Consider the following 24,000-nt stretch of genomic DNA (forward strand, 5'->3'; position numbering starts at 1 on the left):
GAATACCCTGTATACAAATTTTCAGATCTGTACATAAAAATTAGTTGAATATATAGGTTGAGAATTGTTCTCTCTCTCTCTCTTCTCTCTCTCTTTCACACACATTCTCACTTTTATAGATATAATAGATAGATTATGCTAGATATATTTCCATATGTCTGAATACCCTATATACAAATTTTCTAATCGGTAGATAAAAAATTTGTTGAATATATAGGGTGAGAATTGTACTTACTCTCTCTCTCTCTCTCTCACGCACACATTCTCACTTTTATGGATATAATAGATAGATTATGCTGGATATATTTCCATATGTCTGAATACCCTATATACAAATGGTCAAATCTGTAGATAACAAATTTATTGAATAGATAGGTTGAGAATTGTTCTCTCTCTCTCTCTCTCGCAACCTTACACACACAACCACACGCAAACATTCTGACTTTTATAGATATAATAGATCGATTATGCTAGATATATTTCCATATGTCTGAATACCCAATATACAAATTTTCAAATCTGTAGGTATAAAATTTGTTGAATATATAGGTTGAGAATTGTTCTCTCTCTCTCACACACTCACATTCTCACTTTTATAGATATAATGTATAGATTATGCTAGATATATTTCTATATGTCTGAATACCCTATATACAAAGTTTAAAATCCGTAGATAAAAATACGTTGAGTATATAGGTTGAGAATTGTCCTCTCTCTCTCTTACGCACACACACACACACACACACACACACATTTTCACTTTTATAGATATAATAGATAGATTATGCTAGATATATTTCCATATGTCTGAATACCCTATATACAAATTTTCAAATCTGTAGATAAAAAATGTATTGAATATATAGGTTGAGAATTGTTGTCTCTCTCTCTCTCTCTCTCTCTCTGGCTACCTCACACACACACACATTTTCACTTTTATAGATATAATAGATAGATTATGCTAGATATATTTCCATATGTCTGAATACCCTATATACAAACTTTCAAATCTGTAGATAAAAAATTTGTTGAGTATATAGGTTGAGAATTGTTCTCTCTCTCTCACACGAAACTGTGCGCTCGGCTTCTTCCCCCCCTTCCCACCCCAAATGCTTGGGAAACTGTGCACTGTTTTTGTTGGTTTTCAAGCTGCCTCTTCCCCCCCCCCCACACACACACACAGTTTAACAGTAGTAGGAGGTCAAGAGAAAGAGGGTGAGAGAGAGAGAAGAGTAAGTTGGTGAGAGAGAGAGAAAAGAGAAAGAGGGTGTTGGTTTTATATTTTTATTATCGTCTAATATTTTGAAAGCTGAATTTCTAATAAAATGTGCATCTATAGGAGATAATGCCTGGGAATGTGTTCCCCCCCCCCACAGTTTAACAGTGGTGTGACGTCAAGAGAAAGAGGGTGAGAGAGAGGGAAGAGTAAGTGGGTGAGAGAGAGAAAGAGAGAGAAAAAAAAGAAAGACGGTGTTGGTTTTGTGAAAAAAGTTGTTATTTACAATTGTTCGCATTCTTGGCCTTTTGGTCAAGATCAAAGTGTAGTATCTGTTCTTCAGATGCTGCACTTCTATTTCTTGTTCTCTTTCGGTGGAGGAGAAATCCTCCACGACTGAGACAATTTTTATTTTTGTACCTTTTCTCCACGTTAAAAAACGACCCTGGTGTCTAACTGTCCCGTGGGGAGGCATAATAAATAGGTACAATTGTTCGCCATTAGTGGATGTTGACGTCACGTCACGTGACATGACTAAGCGTTTTTTTTTTTTAGTATGAATAACATTTTTTGTTTTAATTATAAAGTCTACACTTAATTTTATAGAAAATGATGTATATATAATAGAAAAAAAAAATTACTGGTTTTGTTGGATTCAAGTGGACCCCCCCCCTCCAGTTTAAGAGATAGCAGGTCACGTGGTAATATACAAAATGGCTAGCGTAAATATAAAGATCGGTTTTTTTATCGACGAATATTTTGAAAGCTGAATTTTTTTTTATTCCTGTACATTTTTTCCTGATATTTTTCGTTAAAACTCTTGTATAAATACTATTTTTAACCAGTTAAATACGTTGGAGACATTGTCATGGAGTTTAATAATCTCTAGAACAAAGCAGAAGAGAAATTACAAAAGTATCGGTAAAACAAAGTGTTTGTTTACATTTGTTCGCCATTACTGGATGTTGACGTCACGTCACGTGACATGACTAAGCGTTTTTGGATTATGTAATATTAACATTAAAATGACAGGTTTTTTGGGGGGCCCCCCTAGGAGAGAAATGATCAGTTCACCCCCTTTTAATGGTCCGTTTGGTGTGGAATTTCGATATTTGTCATGCGGGTGATCAAGGTTCAATATGATACATAATTTGTCAACTTTGGTTGTGTCTGTCAAAAGTTTGAGCTGACGTCACGTCACGTGACACGTATTGAATAACGTTAAAATGACAGGTTTTTTGGGGGGCCCCCCTAGGAGAAAAACGATCAGTTGACCCCTTTCTACTGGTCCGTTTGACGTGAAATTTCGATATTTGTCATCCGGGTGATCAAGGTGCAATATGATACCAAATTTGTCAACTCTGGTTCCGTCTTTCAAAAGTTTTAGCGTTACAAACAAACATACATACATACATACATACATACATACATACACACCGATTTTTGCCTTTTATATATATAGACTAGCAGGGCTACCCGGCGTTGCTCGGGACCGTATAAACAATGAAAAAACAAAAGCAGATATTGAACATATGTTTGATTCTTAGGGGAGAGGAATCTTTCATCTCTATGTATTATTTGTTTTATCTACCCTAGGACTGATATTGTTCATGTTTTATCCCTAGCATAGGTAATTTACAGCATGTATATGAAATTGTTTTACCTTAGGGAGAAGAGAACAGGTAATATACAACATAATGTGTCTATATTACATCCCTGGCAACGCCTAGAAACCAGCTAGAACATGTATTTCAGTCAATCTTTATTATATCCTGGGCTATGCCGGGAAACCAGCTAATCTCTTTTTAGTGACTTGACCACCAAAATACCTCCCTAAGTGTGTCCTTTCTTTTGAACTTATTAGATATAGGTATCTAGAAATGTGTGTGAAATTTTGTTGAATGCATTGTTCACTATGATTTTCTTATTGTTCTACACAATATCAACTGTAGCGAAATAACACAGTAAACATAGTGTAGTGTTAGAATAAAGAGCAAAGGAAAAAATTAGAATCATATTTTGTAATTGCAAATCTAAATTTGCTAGCATGTACCAGTATTTGCCAGGTTGTGGAAATTTGGAACTTATAACATATGTAGTGGCCTTTTCCTAGATACCTATTGCTAAAAATTATACTTTCATTTTGTTAGAAAAATCTCTCTTCAGATGCCCTGCATCATTCAAAATAAAAACAAATATTTTTATAATTGTTTCAGTATATTGCTACACAATGTGAAAGTTTTTAACGTTTGTAAAAAAAATCATGAATGTGCTTATATTGCAAAAAAGAAAATATCAGTGCACAGTATTGAAAGTGTTTGAGATTCAAAAGTCTGTAACATTTCTACTAACTTCATAAGATGTCATGTGAGAAACTGAATTGAATATCAAGACATTATCTGAAGCGTTTTTATTTTGGTGTAACATATGTGTTTACAGTGAACCTTAACTTTTAATAAACAGATTGGTATGCAATGACATAGGCTAAGAATCTTTAAAATATATATAAATTGGAAAAATGTGTGAACAAATGAAAAAAAAATGATCCGCTCCACTTGATGACATCAAGCACAGTAATATTTTAGTGAAGAAAATATGAAATTGATGTTCAGTGATTAGTTTGGATGAATGAGAAAATGTAATTGTTTGATGCATAAAAATAACTCAGTTGCTGTATTTGATATTAAGCAGCAAAATATAGTGATTTGAATATTTGGGAAAACATCAAACCAGATTATGTAAAAAGAAAAAAAAAAGATGAAATTAGAAAATATATATTTTATGTTTATGAGTTCTGCCAATCAAAATTTTGTGGCAGAAATTGGGTGATTACCATGCAATTTTATTTTGGTAAAATTCTTAAATTATTAGAATGTTTATTATAATTTCTAATTAGTGACTTGTTATAATCAAAATCCGCCCTAAAGAGTGTCCTTTCTTTTATTAGGTATCAGAGTAGGTATCAAGATTTCTACTTCTATACAAATGTGATATTTCAGATCTGTACATAAAAAATTTGTTGAATATATAGGTTGAGAATTGTTCTGTGTCGCTCTCTCTCACACACACACGCATTCTCACTTTTATAGATATAATAGATAGATTACTCTAGATATATTTCCATATGTCTGAATACCCTATATACAAATTTTCAAATCTGTAGATAAAAAAATTTGTTGAGTATATAGGTTGAAAATTGTTCTCTCTCTCTCTCACACACACATTCTCAATTTTAGAGATATAATAGATAGATTATGCTAGATATATTTCCATATGTCTGAATACCCTATATACAAATTTTCTAATCTGTAGATCAAATATTTGTTGAATATATAGGTTGAAAATTGTTCTTACTCTCTCTCTCTCTCTCTGGCTACCTCACACACACATTCTAACTTTTATAGATATAATAGATAGATTATGCTAGATATATTTCCATATGTGTGAATACCCTATATACAAATTTTCTAATTTGTAGATAAAAAATTTGTAGAGTGCATAGGTTGAGAATTGTTCTCTCTATCTCTCACACACACACATTCTAACTTTTAAAGATATAATAGATTATGCTAGATATATTTCGATATTTCTGAATACCCTATATATAAAAATTTGTTGAATGTATAGGTTGAGAACTGTTCTCTCTCTCTCTCTCTCTCTCTCTCGCTCACACACACACACATTCTCACTTTTATAGATATAATAGAAAGATTATCCTAGATATATTTCTATTTGTATGAATACTCTATATACAAATTTTAAAATCTGTAGATAAAGAATTTGTTGAGTATATGGGTTGAGAATTGTTCTCTCTCTCTCTCTCTCTCTCTCACACACACACACACACACATTCTCACTTTTATAGATATAATAGATTATGCTAGATATATTTCCATATGTCTGAATACCCTATATACAAATTTTCAAATCTGTAGATAAAAAATTTGTTGAGTATATAGGTTGAGAATTGTTCTCTCTCTCTCTATCACACACATTCTCACTTTTATAGATATAATAGACAGATTATGCCAGATATATTGAAATGTGTCTGAATGCCCAATATACAAATTTTGAAATCTGTAGATAAAAAATTTGTTGTATACATAGGTTGACAATTGTCCTCTCTCTCACACACACACACATTCTCACTTTTATACATATAATAGATAGATTATGCTAGATATATTTCTATATGTCTGAACACCCTATATACAAATGTTCAAATCTGTGGATAAAAAATTTGTTGAATGTATAGGTTGAGAATTTTTATCTCTCTCTTTTTCTCTCTCTCTCTCTCTCGCTATCTCACACACACGCATTCTCACTTTTATAGATAAAATAGATAGATTATGCTAGATATATTTCCATATGTCTGAATACCCTATATACAAATTTTCAAATCTGTAGATAAAAAATTTGTTGAATATATAGGTTTAGAATTGTTCTCTCTCTCTCTCTCACACACACATTCTAACTTTTGTAGTTATAATAGATAGATTATGCTAGATATATTTCCATATGTCTGAATACCCTATATACAAATTTTCTAAACTGTAGGTAAAAAATTTGTTGAGTATGTAGGTTAAGAATTGTTCTCTCTCTCTCACACACACACACACACACACACAAGTTCTCACTTTTATAGATATAATAGATAGATTATGCTAGATATATTTCTATATGTCTGCCTACCCTATATACAAATTTCCAAATCTGTGCCCAAAAATGTGTGGAATATATAGGTTGAGAATTGTTCTCTCTCTCTCTCTCTCTCACACATATTCTCACTTTTATAGGTTATATAGGTTGAGAATTTTTTGCTCTTTCCATCACTCACATTCACACTTTTATAGATATAATACATAGATTATGCCAGATATATTTACATATGTCTGAATACCCAATATACACATTTTCAAATCTGTAGATAAAAAATTAGTTGAATATATAGGTTGAGAATTGTTCTCTCTCTCTCTCTTTCTCTCTCTCTCACACACACATTCTCACTTTTATAGATATAATAGATAGATTATGCTAGATATATTTCCATACGTCTGAATACCCTATATCCAAATTTTCTAATATGTAGATAAAAAATTTGTTGAATATATAGGGTGAGAATTTTCCTTCCTCTCTTTCTCTCTCTCTCTTTCTCACACACACACAAGCTGAAAATTGTTCTCTCTCTCTCTCTGACTCTCTCTCTCTCTCTCACACACACACACATGGTCATTTTATAGATATAATAGATAGGTTATGCTAGATATATTTCTATATGTCTGAATACCCTATATACAAATTTTTAAATCTGTAGATAAAAAATTTGTTGAGTATATAGGTTGAGAATTGTTCTTTCTCTCTCTCTCACACACACATTCTCACTTTTATAGATATAATAGATTATGCTAGATATATTTCCAAATGTCTGAATACCCTATATACAAATTTTCAAATCTGTAAAGATAGAATTTGTTGAATATATAGGTTGAGAATTGTTCTCTCTCTCTCTCTTTCACACACATTCTCACTTTTATAGATATAATAGATAGATTATGCTAGATATATTTCCTTATGTCTGAATACCCTATATACAAATTATCAAATCTGTAGATACAAAATTTGTTGAGTATATAGGTTGAGAATTGTTCTCTCTCTCTCTCTCTCACTCACTCACTCATTCACTCACACACACACACACACATTCTACCTTTTATAGATATAATAGATTATGCTAGATATATTTCCATATGTCTGAATACCCTGTATACAAATTTTCAGATCTGTACATAAAAATTAGTTGAATATATAGGTTGAGAATTGTTCTCTCTCTCTCTCTTCTCTCTCTCTCTTTCACACACATTCTCACTTTTCTAGATATAATAGATAGATTATGCTAGATATATTTCCATATGTCTGAATACCCTATATACAAATTTTCTAATCGGTAGATAAAAAATTTGTTGAATATATAGGGTGAGAATTGTACTTACTCTCTCTCTCTCTCTCTCTCTCTCTCACGCGCACATTCTCACTTTTATGGATATAATAGATAGATTATGCTGGATATATTTCCATATGTCTGAATACCCTATATACAAATGGTCAAATCTGTAGATAACAAATTTATTGAATAGATAGGTTGAGAATTGTTCTCTCTCTCTCGCAACCTTACACACACAACCACACGCAAACATTCTGACTTTTATAGATATAATAGATCGATTATGCTAGATATATTTCCATATGTCTGAATACCCAATATACAAATTTTCAAATCTGTAGGTAAAAAATTTGTTGAATATATAGGTTGAGAATTGTTCTCTCTCTCTCACACACTCACATTCTCACTTTTATAGATATAATGTATAGATTATGCTAGATATATTTCTATATGTCTGAATACCCTGTATACAAAGTTTAAAATCCGTAGATAAAAATACGTTGAGTATATAGGTTGAGAATTGTTCTCTCTCTCTCTTACGCACACACACACACACACACACACACACACACATTTTCACTTTTATAGATATAACAGATAGATTATGCTAGATATATTTCCATATGTCTGAATACCCTATATACAAATTTTCAAATCTGTAGATAAAAAATGTATTGAATATATAGGTTGAGAATTGTTGTCTCTCTCTCTCTCTCTCTCTCTCTCTCTCTCTCTCTCTCTCTCTGGCTACCTCACACACACACACATTTTCACTTTTATAGATATAATAGATAGATTATGCTAGATATATTTCCATATGTCTGAATACCCTATATACAAACTTTCAAAACTGTAGATAAAAAATTTGTTGAGTATATAGGTTGAGAATTGTTCTCTCTCTCTCACACGAAACTGTGCGCTCGGCTTCTTCCCCCCCTTCCCACCCCAAATGCTTGGGAAACTGTGCACTGTTTTTGTTGGTTTTCAAGCTGCCTCTTCTCCCCCCCCACACACACAGTTTAACAGTAGTAGGAGGTCAAGAGAAAGAGGGTGAGAGAGAGAGAAGAGTAAGTTGGTGAGAGAGAGAGAAAAGAGAAAGAGGGTGTTGGTTTTATATTTTTATTATCGTCTAATATTTTGAAAGCTGAATTTCTAATAAAATGTGCATCTATAGGAGATAATGCCTGGGAATGTGTTCCCCCCCCCCACAATTTAACAGTGGTGTGACGTCAAGAGAAAGAGGGTGAGAGAGAGGGAAGAGTAAGTGGGTGAGAGAGAGAAAGAGAGAGAAAAAAAAGAAAGACGGTGTTGGTTTTGTGAAAAAAGTTGTTATTTACAATTGTTCGCATTCTTGGCCTTTTGGTCAAGATCAAAGTGTAGTATCTGTTCTTCAGATGCTGCACTTCTATTTCTTGTTCTCTTTCGGTGGAGGAGAAATCCTCCACGACTGAGACAATTTTTATTTTTGTACCTTTTCTCCACGTTAATAAACGACCCTGGTGTCTAACTCTGTCCCGTGGGGAGGCATAGTAAATAGGTACAATTGTTCGCCATTAGTGGATGTTGACGTCACGTCACGTGACATGACTAAGCGTTTTTTTTTTTTTAGTATGAATAACATTTTTTGTTTTAATTATAAAGTCTACACTTAATTTTATAGAAAATGATGTATATATAATAGAAAAAAAAAATTACTGGTTTTGTTGGATTCAAGTGGACCCCCCCCCTCCAGTTTAAGAGATAGCAGGTCACGTGGTAATATACAAAATGGCTAGCGTAAATATAAAGATCGGTTTTTTTATCGACGAATATTTTGAAAGCTGAATTTTTTTTTATTCCTGTACATTTTTTCCTGATATTTTTCGTTAAAACTCTTGTATAAATACTATTTTTAACCAGTTAAATACGTTGGAGACATTGTCATGGAGTTTAATAATCTCTAGAACAAAGCAGAAGAGAAATTACAAAAGTATCGGTAAAACAAAGTGTTTGTTTACATTTGTTCGCCATTACTGGATGTTGACGTCACGTCACGTGACATGACTAAGCGTTTTTGGATTATGTAATATTAACATTAAAATGACAGGTTTTTTGGGGGGCCCCCCTAGGAGAGAAATGATCAGTTCACCCCCTTTTAATGGTCCGTTTGGTGTGGAATTTCGATATTTGTCATGCGGGTGATCAAGGTTCAATATGATACATAATTTGTCAACTTTGGTTGTGTCTGTCAAAAGTTTGAGCTGACGTCACGTCACGTGACACGTATTGAATAACGTTAAAATGACAGGTTTTTTGGGGGGCCCCCCTAGGAGAAAAACGATCAGTTGACCCCTTTCTACTGGTCCGTTTGACGTGAAATTTCGATATTTGTCATCCGGGTGATCAAGGTGCAATATGATACCAAATTTGTCAACTCTGGTTCCGTCTTTCAAAAGTTTTAGCGTTACAAACAAACATACATACATACATACATACATACATACATACACACCGATTTTTGCCTTTTATATATATAGATGACGAATAGCAATTCCTCACCTCAAACTTCCTGATAAAACAGAAATGTCATTTGAAGAATGGATATCCATGACATTGAACAGCGTTGAATTATTTTCATGGAGAAGGAACAGAAATGATTGGATTAAATGCAAGTTTCCTTTTCTTACAAAGATTAAATTTTTATATTGTTATTTCCTTAAGAAGTATTTCCAGCGTATTGGGTATTGGTGTAAGATACAAATTGTGTGTTCAGATAAAGACTGAATTCACATATAAACAGCATTGATGAAAACGTAAATTCCTTATTTTAAAAAAATTTAATTGATAAAGTTTATATTTCGTTACGAACAGAAAAAAAAGAAAAACTCTTAAGATGCAGCTATTTAAAAAAAAAAAAAAAAAAACATAACAAACCAACGAATATGCAATTTCAAATTTAAGCATGTTAGACCAATATACTAACTTTTAGAGCCTTTTAAACTTAAGCATTACAGAGCAAAGGAAATCCTATTTCAAAAGTAAGCATGGCAGACTCATAAAAATGCTATTTTAAACTTAAGCATGACAGACCAATGAAAATGTAATTTCAAACTTACAGACGAGAATCCAGCTAAACAACAGACACAGCTCCTATTAAAGTAATTTTGCATTAATTAGCATTGTACAGCTTATTGGACCTGTTAGAAGTAGTGTAGTATTGGAAATCTCAGCTTAATTGCTATATAGGTAGTTTTAGAAATAGAAGTTATGTAAGTATATTTCATTTCCCATCAGCGAGTTGGCAGGGTCACAAAAGGTTAGGTTTGACACGTAGCAACCTAGAGAGAATGCACCGGAAATTAGGGGTGACACAGGTATTGTGGTCGTAGGCTTCCGGTTGACGACCACATGGGCTGAGAGTGGTTTAGGCAGCAGAGGGAAGCAGATCGGAGATTTCAGGTGTCTCCCCAAATCAGGGTAAAGATGATAGACTTGCCTTGAACTAAAAGATCGAAGCTTCAAATCCATCTTGTTTTATTGATGCATCTGTCTGCGGTGACCACTTTCTAATGAGATGGCAGACCAGCGTCCAAGAAGATATCATCCGCTGGCCAAGGCAACCAGGTATGTATGCATATTACATTTGCACATACACGTCTCGAGACCTTCAAGGCAAGAAACGGTGTAAGAATAAAAACACACACACACACACATATAACAGTGAACTGCACATAACATACGTAAGAGAATACACACACACGTATATAAGTAAGAACGTTGATAAGAACACATAGACACTTAAAAGTACCCGTAAAAGTAAACTTAAAAGCAATCGTAAAAAGAATAGTAAACAAGAAACGTAACAGAAACACTTAGTAATAAATAAATAGAAGGACGCAAAACCAATTCATTTAACAGTAGCAGCAGCATTGAATGTTGTTTTTATGTATAAACCTTCGATTGGACAAAAACTCAAATAAGCAGATTTTTTCAACCAATGACAGTGCAAAAAAATATTCAATCCGAAAAATCTGCTCATACTATAAAACCCCCAAAATACAGCTTTCTTTCTTCTTTATCTTTTAGAGACAACACACATGTGTACGACTCATTCTGAGCTGAACGGCTTCCAGCAAATAACATACACACGATGAGGGATTTTGGCATACCAATCAACATAGTAAGAACATGTACACCCTGCTAAACGAACGCATATACACAAGTTCACATATACACTCTCTCACAGGCATGTTAATATATACACACACATCTTCATGCTTATCCCATTTGCCTATATGTAAACGCATGGCAAACGTTTTCTTTCACCAGTAACTTTTTTTAACTCTTCAAACTCTCATTGATTTCTAAGACTTTATGCTTATATTGTCTTGGAAATTTGTCAATAAAAATGAATTATTTTATATGAAAAGACTTTTTTGTGATGATGTGATTTTGTGATAATCTTCTACAAGGTGGAACGATAAAATTCTCGCCCCTAGAAAAGACGACATGATTCCATTTCCGTTTTATGAAACCAGAAAACCACTTTTTTGCTGTTGCATACCATCTATTAGTTGGCCAGTTGTGTACAAATCCTAAGAATGGTAGGAATCTTTTATCATGTCTAAAAGTGACACAATGTTCAACAAGCAAGATCAGAGATGTGCCGCTCTACCAATCCAAGTTATAACAACAGGACCATTGCCAGCACCCTCAAAATGCAAATCAGGACGGTTCAACGCTTGAGGGCACAGCTCAATGAAATTCCCGGCCACGGTTATGGTCTTTGGTATGGTTCCAAGCGAGGGCCACATCATGCCACTTCACATCTTCAAAGTCGGCTTGAAATTAAACGCCCAAGTGTACCTGGGTGTGCTGAAGAGTGTGGTCAATAGCGTTGATCGGGTGGGCGCTGGCAGATTGGCACACAAGTCCAAAGAGACCCAGAATAAAAAACCCCAGAGATCAGTTTGCAACTTATCTCAGCAATTTTTCTTTGGGATAGGGGGGGGGCAATAAATAGAAAGGCACTTCAGAATTTCCTCATTTGTAACTATGGAAATATCTCCATTCCAGAAATCTAAAATTCTACGACTTGCTTACACAATACAACTCGTAAAACTCACAAAATACAACATATAAATACACGACCCACTAAATTAGTTTTCTTTCAACAAACGATTAAAGAATTGTGGTCAATATTAAGGATGTACAGTGATTAGTAGTATCTATTAACAAGAATGGGTTTAAGTCTTCCAAAATTCATACAAAATTTATCTGCATGGACTCGTTGCATAACATAAATGTTGGGGATGCACCCCTATTGCCTGGAATAATGAAGTCACTTCCGTCCATGACGTCACTTCCGAGGAATGAGGACCGGTTGATGAAGTCAGTCAGAGATGGACATGCGGAGAGTATGGTCGTCACATGACCAACTAGTCCAGCAGTTGAGCAAAGATATTGCTTAACTTACCTTTTTTCATGTATTTTCGTTAATACATATTTATTTAACTGTTGCTGTGTTTACTAACATCACAAGGATAAAGTACTAAGTAAAATTCTGTTCTCAATTAAACTCTTCTGGAAGTTGAAGGATCAATCCTCCATGAGGGCGAAACTAAGAATATGATTGCAAATTAATTAAGACTTCTACCCGGCTGACAGAACGTTAACATACTACCACCATGCATTGAATAAAGGGTTTCATTCAAAATTTCGTACAGATTTCCAAGTTTGACAGAAAGATTCCAAAGTTTCACAAGATATATCTGAAGAAGGTCAGAAGTTACATCGATTGAAACGTTGTGGCACTAACACTCAAGATAAGGATAATAGTCTGAATAATCCACATAATACAAATTATCAGTCCTCACCTAAAAAATTCAGAAAAAAAACGGTGGTTACCGTTATAAAAGAGCATTAAATCCATACCATCAAATTTTACAAAACTGGAAGTTGAAATTCTGTCAATTTCTGAACATTTCAAAGTCAAAGACCAAATTCAAGGTCACATAAGACAGGCGAAGTTGTGAGTTTCTATGATGAACAGAATTAAAGTTACATTTTTTATGGGTTTGACCTAAATATACAAAAATTAAATCAATTCTAAGTTAGACCATGATCGATATTTTTACCACGTTTGGTGACGATTGATCATATGATTTGAATGCCAGCCGTACAAAAAACAAAATCATTATGACAAATCAACTCAATAAAAAACATGATCTCCTTGGCAGAGGTCATCAACATATCGTGTGAACTCAATGATTCTGTTGTCAGCATTAGTTTTCCTGATATTTTTCCAGTCAGAATTCTTTCTAGAAAGACATCGAGTACTTAAAGGAGGAACCACAAGAAGGTTACCAACATCCTAAATGAAAGTGATTTTTGTGAAATTAACTGGATTCGAACATCCAGGTCGTCAGTCCCTGTCGTTAACCACTAAACCACCGTCACCTCCTCTTGATGGATGTAATTATAAAAGATGTTAATGAAAAAAAGATATCATATAAATGTTCCAATATAAGTTAAATATACATGTTCACAAAATAACAGAAGTGTATGACAGACAAAGGGATTGGATGGTATTACATAAGACTCAGTTAGTAACACATGACATTTTCTGGTGATGATAACCTGCTCTCTCTAAGATACCAATCAGGTAAGCAACATGCACTCTAGCTTCTAAAGCCAATCTCGTCTTCAGGAGGCCTCAAGTTTTGACAAGCTTCTTGGCTTGACCATTACTCCTGATCTTAAATGGAACATGTACATCAAATCTGTTGCCAAGGCCGCTGGAAAAATGGTGGGATCTTTCTATCGATCCGGTAGATATCTCACTGCTGATGCTATTCTCTATCTATATAAGAGCCAGGTACGTCCAAGGATGGAATACTGTTGCCACATCTGGGCAGGAGCTGCTAGAAAGGACTTGGCCTGCCTTGATAGAGTTCAAAATAGACTTTGTAGCCTCGTAGGAGATGTCCTTTTCTCTTCCTTGCAACCTCTATCTCACAGAAGAGATGTTGCGAGTTTGTCTCTGATGTATCGTTATTTTCATGGAAAGTGTTCGACTGAGCTTCAATCTATGGTCCCCCCTCGCCAAACTTTCACAAGAAACACTCGTCTAGCTGTAAACACTATCAACAATTCCCCCCACTCTTTATCTGTGCCTAAACCTAAACGTAGATTCCATGAACAAAGCTTCTTTCTTAGAACTGCACGCCTGTGGAATTGTCTTCCGTTTTCCTGCTTTCTGGCTGACTACAATATGGTTGTCTTCAAGTCTAACGTAAATAAGTTCTTGATGAGCCGTTCCATATAAGTTATCAAATTTACCAAATTTTCATTACTAATGATTACTATATTGTCCAATTTCTACTGTACACTCTTTAACCCTTATCCTTGAGTGGCCTCTTGGCCTTGATAATGTGGTGATGCCTATGTAAAAAAAAAAAAAAATATTTTCATCAATAAACAAGTGCAAAACAGAATACAGCAAGCAACTAGGCTCTACAAAGAACCTTTGGCCACATTGAAAAGATGTGTTACCAAAATCGCTGGAAAAATGATTGGATCACTCTATCACTCCAGTAGGTATCTCACTGTGATGCAATCTTCTATCTGTATAAGAGCCAGGTACGCCCTAAAATGAGTATTGTTGCCACATCTGGGCAGGAACTGCTCGGTGCACCCTATTCAGCCTTGATAGAGTTGGAAACTGGCTTCAAAACCTTGTAGGTGATGCTACTTTTCTCTTTCCTACACAAAAGAGACGTTGCGAGCTTGTCTCTGCTCTATCATTATTTTCATGGCAAGTACTCGACTGAACTCCAATCTATGGTCCGCTCCTTGTCAATCTTTCATAAAAATCACTCGACTAGCTACAACTATTATATACGATTTCCCCCACTCTCTATCTGTGCCTAAATCTAAACATCGATTCCATGAACAAAGCTTCTTTCTCAGAACTACCCGCCTATGGAATATTGTTCTGCTGGTCTGCTTCCCGGTTGAATGCAAAATGGTAGTCTTCAAATCCAATGTAAACAAGTTCTTGTTGAGCCGTCCTTATAAATAATCAAATTTTACCCAAATAACACCATTAACGATTACTACACTTCCACCTTACATTCATTAACCCTTACCCTCGAGTGGCCGTCTGGCCTGGATAAGTGGTGACTCCCAAGTAAAAAAAATCTCACTCAGTCGATAGGGCATGCCAAGTGACACGTACTACATTATCAAGTAACTTTTAAAATAAGATAGCTATGTCTTCTTTTCACCTTAGTGTTTCCAGTGACATTTGCAGCATATACATTAAACCAGTTTTGTAATAAACAAAATAAATTTCTTTTTTTCCTATGGCAGTTGTGCTATTGACAAAAAAAACTTTAACATCACTTGAAAATTCGGGAATATTTTTCAAATTATTTTAACATTATTTATTTGAAAAAAAATCAAGTAAAAATGTTGATTCAGGAATATCTCTTTTTTTTGTTTGTTTTTTTGTTTGTTTGTTTATTTTGATTTAAGAATATTTTTCTTGTAAAATATATATTTACTGTTAAATTTTTATATAAACCACATAAAAGTCAATTTGAAAATTTTATTCAAGCAATTTTTTAAGTACATTTTATTGACTTGTTTTCATAATTGTTGTAAATGTCTATTATATTTAAATTTCAGTTTTATATAACCAATAGAAGAATATTGCTCAGGTCAGTAAAAAGAAATTTCTGAACAGAACTATTTTGCACCATTTTTATGTCCCCTTACAAAAATTAAAATCAAGATATAATGCTACTAGATCTTATGATATAAATCCAATCTTTATTCCAATTCTAACCAAAATACATTATGTAATTTTGATTCTCGAATATGTCTAAACTTTAAGGTTTAAATTCAAGAGGTTTTAAGAAGAAATTGTAATTCAGGGAATCTCGCTTAATTGGCGTCTAATAACTATTGATAAAATTTCATCCAAAGCTAAAATATTTAAATTTTTAATTGAAAGAATGTGCCCATATTATGTCTCTTAATACCCTCTAAAATAATTCAAAAGAACTGAAATTTTGAGAGTATTTATTAATTGATATCAAATAACTATATAAAAAAAATCTCAAAAAATGAAAGTTGATTGAATTTTCATGTAGGGCTTCCACCACCTCTTTGATCCCTTTATATGAAATTAAATTGCACTAAATATAGTTCACATTACCCACCCTTACGCCTAACAGCCGTATTCCAAAATTCTTATGATAGGTTAATTAATTTAGAAGTGAATAATGTGCACATACCTAACTTTATACGAACAGTGATATCTGTCTTTTCAATAATATTATCTAAAAACATGTTTTCAATGTTATAAATATGTATAAATATATATTCATTCCAGAGACAATTTAACCAAATATTTAAAAAGAATGAAAGATAAACCGATTCATAATTTTAGATGCATCTTCAAATTTCTATAAGAAGTTCTGTCGGTAAGTCAGTCAGTTTGACGTGCTTCCGGTTTTTTTATTATTATTATTATTTGTTTTGGGTTTTTTTTTGTTTTGTTTTTTGTATGAAAAAAGTTTATTTCATGTTTATACATAATTCAACTGCGTCATGCATTCATTTCGTATGAATCAGATGATTATTGTTGACATCTATCTTTCCAAATTTGACCTTCGGGCCAAGATCAAAGTGTAATATATGATTTGGGAATCTTAGGTAGGATGACCCCCCCCTCCCCGGTGTGCTTGAGGTATAGCAGTAAATGAGAACTTTAGCTAGGATCAGACAAGCAAAGGTACAGTGATGAGGATGACCATAGACACCCCCTCCCCAATTTTTGAGTGGCCTTATGCCTAATTTTTTGTTTAGTACTGTTTTGTTATAAACTTTTCAGAGTAAATAAAAAATATATGACTCAAAGTGTAAGTATCTGTTCTTCAGATGCTGCACTCCAATTTCTTGTTCTCTGTCAGTGTAGGAGAAGTCTTTCACGACTGAGACAATTTTTAATTTTTGTTCCTTTTCTCCACATTAAAAAACGACCCTGATTTCTAACTCTGTCCTGTGAGGAGGCAGAGTAAATAGGATATTTATAGTTAGAATTCTTTCTAGAAAGACACCAGGCACGTACGGGAAGGGACCACGTGAAGGTTGCCAACATCCCTGCCTTATGATGTTTGTGTGGAATGAACGAGTCGCGAACAGGGCATACCCAGGTTGTTAGTTTATGTCGTTAACCACTTAGCGACCGTCACTTTCCTGATGTTGTTCTCAAATTAAAATATACTTTCTTGGCTTTCAGACTAAGATCAAAGTGTAGTACCTCTTATGTCTAAAGAGATATATATCGTTTGAAGTAGCTGAGCGGTTTTGCCTCAGTTCGAGTAATAATCTGGTAAGTCGTCGTACTGCACAAGTGTCGTAGTCACAGCTGGTGTTCCTAGTGTGAGACTTACATATCTTTCAACGTCTCTCCGAGGTGGCTCCACCAGTCGGTACTTATGGCTCAATGAAACAATCACAATCTTGCAAGGAGGAAAGACCCGGATGTACATCAAAATGTTTCCGGCAAACATTCATATAATGTCAACAAGTCCAAAACTCATACAAGGATTTTTTAGATAGCTCGCAATGACTAGCTATTTTCTGAAACTACATTAACCAGAGTACTTGGATAAGTATATTTTAGTTTGAACATAGGTGGTATAATATTATTAGGACGGACGTAAATAGAATAGAAATATGTCACAAACTCCTTCCAAGCCCGTTAACAATATACAATAGAAAGAAGGATACAAATGTGGAATTTACACAGGTCCCGCTAGTTCTGAAGTCTCAACGACCAAATTTAAAAACACTTGTGGATATATCCGAAACATCAAGAAGTTATATTGGTAATGTATAAAGGTTTTGGCCATGGAAGAACGCTAGAAAGAATCTGGGTACTTCTGCAGTTTAAAGCCCATTTTTCCGCGAGTCTCAACGCCCAGCGAACGACCGAAACCGCTGGATTATACTGGGTGAGCAAAAAGAGATACGAGCAAGCAGACGGTAAAAATTGGAAGGAAAAAAAGAAAGTTTAAAAGGAAAAGAAAAGAAAGGGCAGAGTATCATTACGCTTCTTCAAGCAACAAGTCTTGTGACAAGGAAGGAAGATAACGGTATTTTTAACGACCTGTCCCAGTATAGTATAAACACCCTAACCACTCCATGTTAAGAACGGCTTTCAGAAAAAAAAAACCCTAACCTCGAAAGCCGTTCTTAACATGGAGATTGAGAATGTTTATTCTGAAAGCCGTTCTTAACATGGGGAGGTTGGAGGTGTTTATTCCGAAAGCCGTTTCTAAGATGAGGTGGTTGGGGGTGCTTATACTATGCTGGAGCAGGTTGTAAAAAATACCAAAATAACTTTCCAAACACAAAACAAAAAATATATTTGTTCACTGATTCAAAGAAACAAAAGTTTCATTACCAAAAATAAATAAATAAATAAGAGAAAAAAAGCACAGTTACCATAATAAAATAAATAAAACAGAAAAAAATTATTAAATTATTACGGTAGGTTGTTTGTTTTATTTTCTTTCTTTTTTTTTTCGTTTTTTATTATTATTGACTTCCGTTCGCTCGGTATAATCCGGTGGCTTCTACCGGGCGTTGCCGAGCGAGACTCACTGAAAAAGGGGCTTCAAACTGCAGAATTACCAAAATCTGTTTGGGCACTAAAAATAGTTTTATGTTGTTTTTGTTAAATGATATCACTCAATGAGGACGCATACACATTAAATGTCTAGTTAATATTATGCATCTAAAATTGAGAAAAGCATGTTGCAATCAGTTTCGGTTTTAGATAAACATGACATCAGGTAAAATTTGGTCGCCATTTTGTTTTGTTTCGGCTTATTCACATAATGTTGACACTTTTTTAAGCAGGCTTTTCCATAACTGTGACCTTTATACATTATCGCTGTATTGGATGCTCTGTCTTGACAGGCCAAGAGCAGGCTCGAAATAGAGTTTGAAATATCATTTCCATCATTAAAGGCACAGATTGAATGGATGCATCTTATTTTAGATACGTCCAAGCATCTCTGTTATAGACTCTGCCCGTCAGTCGTCTGTTATACTGAAGTTTAAATAAGCATATTCGTCTAGTGTTCCTTTATACATAATTAAAAAAAAGTTACTATATCAATAATAGTAATGTTAAAATAGCGATAACTTACATCTTTGTCGATTTCTAGGGCTTTGGTGAGTCGATTTTGGCACTCCACTTTGAATGTAGTGAGCCAATACATAAGGGTCTCTTGGAACCAGCTCTGGTAATCTCCCAGAGTTACCAAAAATAATTCTCTGAAATGATATAAGGAATTAACCTTCGTAAAATGATTAATGAATTTTTAAATAATATCAACTACAACAATAAAAGAGAAAGAAATTTGGTTACATCTTTGAAAACATTTAATTTGAACATTTAGAAAAACGAATAATGCTATATATATTTTTTATTAAATGAGTACAAAATCATTTTTCTTTTCTGAGACTTTCGTTGTAAAAACATATTATTCACAGAATAAGACTTGGCATTTTCTTTTCCTTCATTTTGTTGACGGTATTAACCAAAAAGTCGACTACTTATTGAGAGATAAAAAGCGTACATCCAAGCGTTGATGATTGTTGTGAAAAAAAAATAATTTTAAATCATATAATAAAAAATTATATAACATTATTCGATTTTTCAAACTTCAAACCAAACTTAGGAAATGTTTTCAATGAAGTGAACAAGTTTCTCTATTCAGAATTCACGCTAACAACGATTCTGACTTTACAACAACCGTTAACAACATCGGATATATACGTTTGGTCGACTTACGCTTGCCACGTTTCAATTTTTTTCAATTTTGACACATAAGAAGCTATTTTATAGGCTAAAACCAAAACTGAATTTCTTCCACGGATCTAAATCCCCTATATATCAAGATTCAAGTCTGTAAACTCAAAATTGACAGAGTAGTCTAGTAGAGATTATTCCACACACAGACAGACAATATCACCTATATATATATATATATATATATATATATATATATATATATATATATATATATAGTAAGTTATGAAAATATATAACTTACTACCTAGCTCTACATACGTATGCTGTTGATGTAAATACTGAAAAATTTATGCATAAAATTATATCTTCCTATACTAATTTATGTGATTAAATGAAGTAATCATATATATATATGAGAGAGAGAGAGAGAGAGAGAGAGAGAGAGTCAATAAAATAAGAAAATCACAATGCAAAAATATGTACTGTTGCATACAGATTTAATAATTTATTCAATAAGGATGATACATCAATAAGCGGTGTAGGATAATTAAGAACTCTTTATACCATGGTATTTCGAAGCTTAATGCTTCTCATTAGAAGAGGAGAGAAGGTGCTAGGTAATATAACAAGGATGCGACGGCGACGGCTAGCGATAGTTATATTAGGAGCGAAATAATTATGCAGTGAGATACAATATTGAGACTGTTTGAGGGTAGGAGAACTAAATTGATCTCTGTGATATAGGAGGAGTATAGATTTTATGGTATAATATATATATATATATATATATATATATATATATATATATATATATATATACTAGCAAAAGTACCCGTCGTTGACCGGGTTCAAAAACAGCCTACAGAAAATGGACTCTGATTTATGAAAGTATGATAGGTTATGAAAAGGAAGGGCTGTAAAGAGATAGCTTCAAATTTGGGGGTATCAAAACCAAAGAAAAATATGATGAAAGTAAAAATAAAATAGATAAACCCCATAATTTATTATACCATACCTGTTCATACTGAAACACTTATCACAATATTCTGTGGATCTATATTAAAAACCCTTGTTAAACTTTGTGACATATTTCCATTCTATGGAGGTCAGGTGCGAACAAACACCCCATAATTTTATTATACCATATTTCTTCAAACTGAAACATAATTATCAAAGTATACTTACGCAGATAGATATGAAAAGTCTTTATTAAAGTTTGTGCATATTTCCATTCTATGCAAGGCCAAGCGCGAATGTAGACCCCACAATTTTATTATACCATCCCTATTTAAGTTAAAATATACTTATCAAAGTATTATTATGTACATCCATATCAAAAACACTTGTAAACGTTTTTGTTTTTTTTAATTTTTAAATTTTTTATTTCCATACTTTGTGGACCAGGCGCGTACGCAGCCCCCACAATTTTAATGAATCATCATTCTGCCAGATCAAACATACCCATTCCTGTGTCTCGATACATCTATCATTATATGTGATCAGTTTTCTATAATAGTCAACCATATAGGAGCCTATTCGTGACCAGACACACACACACACACACACACAGACGTTCAGCTTTATATTATAGAAGAAAATATATATATGGAAATTCTGGGTTAAATTATGTGCAATTACAACAAAATTTATTGTTTTACAAAGGAGTACAAATAATTACTAAAGCTTTTTCCTAATTCCATGGATTTTTAATGAATGGCTCATCTGATTGGAGGAAATGTTGTTAGCAAAATAGATGTGAGCAATTATAAATTTTGCTTATTAGCACATACAATTGAAAATTAAAATAGAAATGATGGGTTAAAAAGGTTACTCCAGTATATTATTACTATATTATATTATTGCTCTATCTCGGATATTGAGCTTCCTTTATCTGCTTGGATTGTCTTATGAATAATATTTATTTCGACTTTATGTTTACAGTATTATACAATCTGTATTCCCACAGCATTTCAGTATTTCATTTAGTTTATGTATATACAACTACTTCATTTACTCATATAAAATTGATATACGAAAGTGTAAATTTATGCGTAAACTTTTAGTATTTACTTCAAAAGTGCTCAATACGTAGGTAGAGCTAGTTAGTAAGATATAAAATATATATAGCGATTAAGCTTTGATTTTCATACATAACGTAAATTTCACAGTGTATAAATAAATTTGATACTGGAGATATTCATGATCATAGTCGTACTCTATTTCCAAAAGAGGGGAGATATGACATATAAGAAATATTTGGAATCAAGTCTCTCCTTGCTGCTATTTCAGATCATTTGAAACCATAACAACAAGTTTTAGTCTCCCTTCCATCAAGGCCAGAGGTTTTGGAGATTATATATATATATATATATATATATATATATATATATATATATATATATATATATATATATATATATATATATATAATCTCCAAAACCTCCAAAATATATATATATACCTACGCATAGAAATCATGAAAAGGTTTCATTTATTCTGATCGTATATTTTACCTTTCACTCAAGTTGCATTTCAGGATGTTGTATAACTTCCTCAAAGTTGTGTACAAATTCATGGAAACCTTTGAACTATTGGTGATGTTCTCAGGAAACGTATAATATCTTAACTGATAACGGTTCATCTCCAACATGAGCTCCTTTGCTTTCATAGAAATCTGCAGGCAAAAACAAACAGGAAAGAAATGTCACATATTTTTGTTAATACATTTTTTTTATGTACATTTTTGAATTGCAAAGTTGGCTCAGCAAAAATCTGCAAGGATTTCAATTTTTTTTTTATCTTCTCTTTCAAAAGATTCCATAAAGCTTTCATGCGCACGCACACACGCACACACACACACACACACACACACACACACACACACATGTATATACTAGCTGTAAATTACCTTATGAAAGAATTTTTCATGTTTATCACAGGAATATAAATAATTCATACAAATAATTCATCTTCATGGATTTAATTAGGTCCTTTTCATCCAAATTCTCCAAAAATTGGTTACAAAAACGTTTTGTAGTCAGTTACTAGTGAGCTCTGTCAATTTTCATTTAGTGCCTTACTATCCTATGTTTCCGATCACTCTGACCGAAAACTTTGAAAATAAACACTAGAACGCTACGCATATTTTCAAAACTAAAATTAAAACTTGAATCCAAGTTATTTGTCTATATTTCTTCTAAAATATCTTCTGATAAAACTGCGTGGATTTTGCAAATCTCAATTAAACAAAACTTATGCTCAAACAAAAAAGTGAGTACAAAAAACTACTATGAAGAAATTCTACTTTTGAATTCAACATTTGGCTACGTGGTAAATACCGAAATCCTCTTCTATAATAGTGACTGTGCTCTAAACAAAACATATTTTTATTTCCAATCGACTTTCTTTTTTTTCTATTTAATTCGACTTACAGTTTTTGATGGGTTGATTAAGTATTTAAAAAAAACTAATGGCATAGACGTAGTTGGAGATGATAACGTCCCCTTACTGCAAAGACCTCTTCTCGCTACCCTGATCATTGTCGGCTATTATTAATAATAGATCTTTTCCCTTTTTCACTTTATACATTAAATAAATTATTTCCACTTCTTTCTCATTAACTTCAATGCTCGATGAAGCAATAGATGCACGCCTCAATTTTGGTTCTTTAAGGCTATACAAAGCAAGAAGAGTTAAATCAAAAAACGGGGCTGCTTTAATCAAACATGGCACCTTTTCTTTGCATCTCTTCATCTCTCTGTCAAAAAGAGAAAGAGAGAGATACTAATGGATCAATGTCATTCACTCTCTTTCTTTCTTCTGTACGATTTTTTTTTTTTACTATTTTCCTCTCTCTGATGTTCATTACTGTCTAATGATACGTCGATGATAATGTTTAGAATAAGTGGGAAAGGGAGATAAGAATGCATAGAAAGATAAAGATGTTCATTGTTCACAAGCATCTATGTCGTTTTTTTTTTTTGTTTTCTTTTTTAATTAATTTCGTTTACAATGGGTTTCGGCATT

General features: G+C 33.2%; 1 protein-coding gene and 2 pseudogenes across 2 annotated transcripts in view; 2 read left to right on the top strand and 1 right to left on the bottom strand.

Moving 5' to 3' along the window:
- LOC145245783 (protein unc-13 homolog D-like) overlaps positions 1–24,000 on the bottom strand; it is a 513,002-nt gene that overhangs the window by 219,113 nt on the left and 269,889 nt on the right. For both annotated transcript variants that reach the window (XM_080107524.1, XM_080107446.1), the window contains exons 15-16: positions 22,488–22,648; positions 19,367–19,493 (exon numbers count right to left, since the gene is read on the bottom strand). In XM_080107524.1, coding sequence (XP_079963650.1) covers positions 19,367–19,493; positions 22,488–22,648 — 288 coding nt within the window. The remainder of the gene's footprint in view (positions 1–19,366; positions 19,494–22,487; positions 22,649–24,000) is intronic.
- LOC145284614 (U2 spliceosomal RNA) lies at positions 1,508–1,641 on the top strand (annotated as a pseudogene).
- LOC145284610 (U2 spliceosomal RNA) lies at positions 8,500–8,633 on the top strand (annotated as a pseudogene).

Source organism: Euprymna scolopes, chromosome 1 (assembly GCF_053919585.1).
Source record: "Euprymna scolopes isolate OS-2025 chromosome 1, ASM5391958v1, whole genome shotgun sequence".
Taxonomy (NCBI): domain Eukaryota; kingdom Metazoa; phylum Mollusca; class Cephalopoda; order Sepiida; family Sepiolidae; genus Euprymna; species Euprymna scolopes.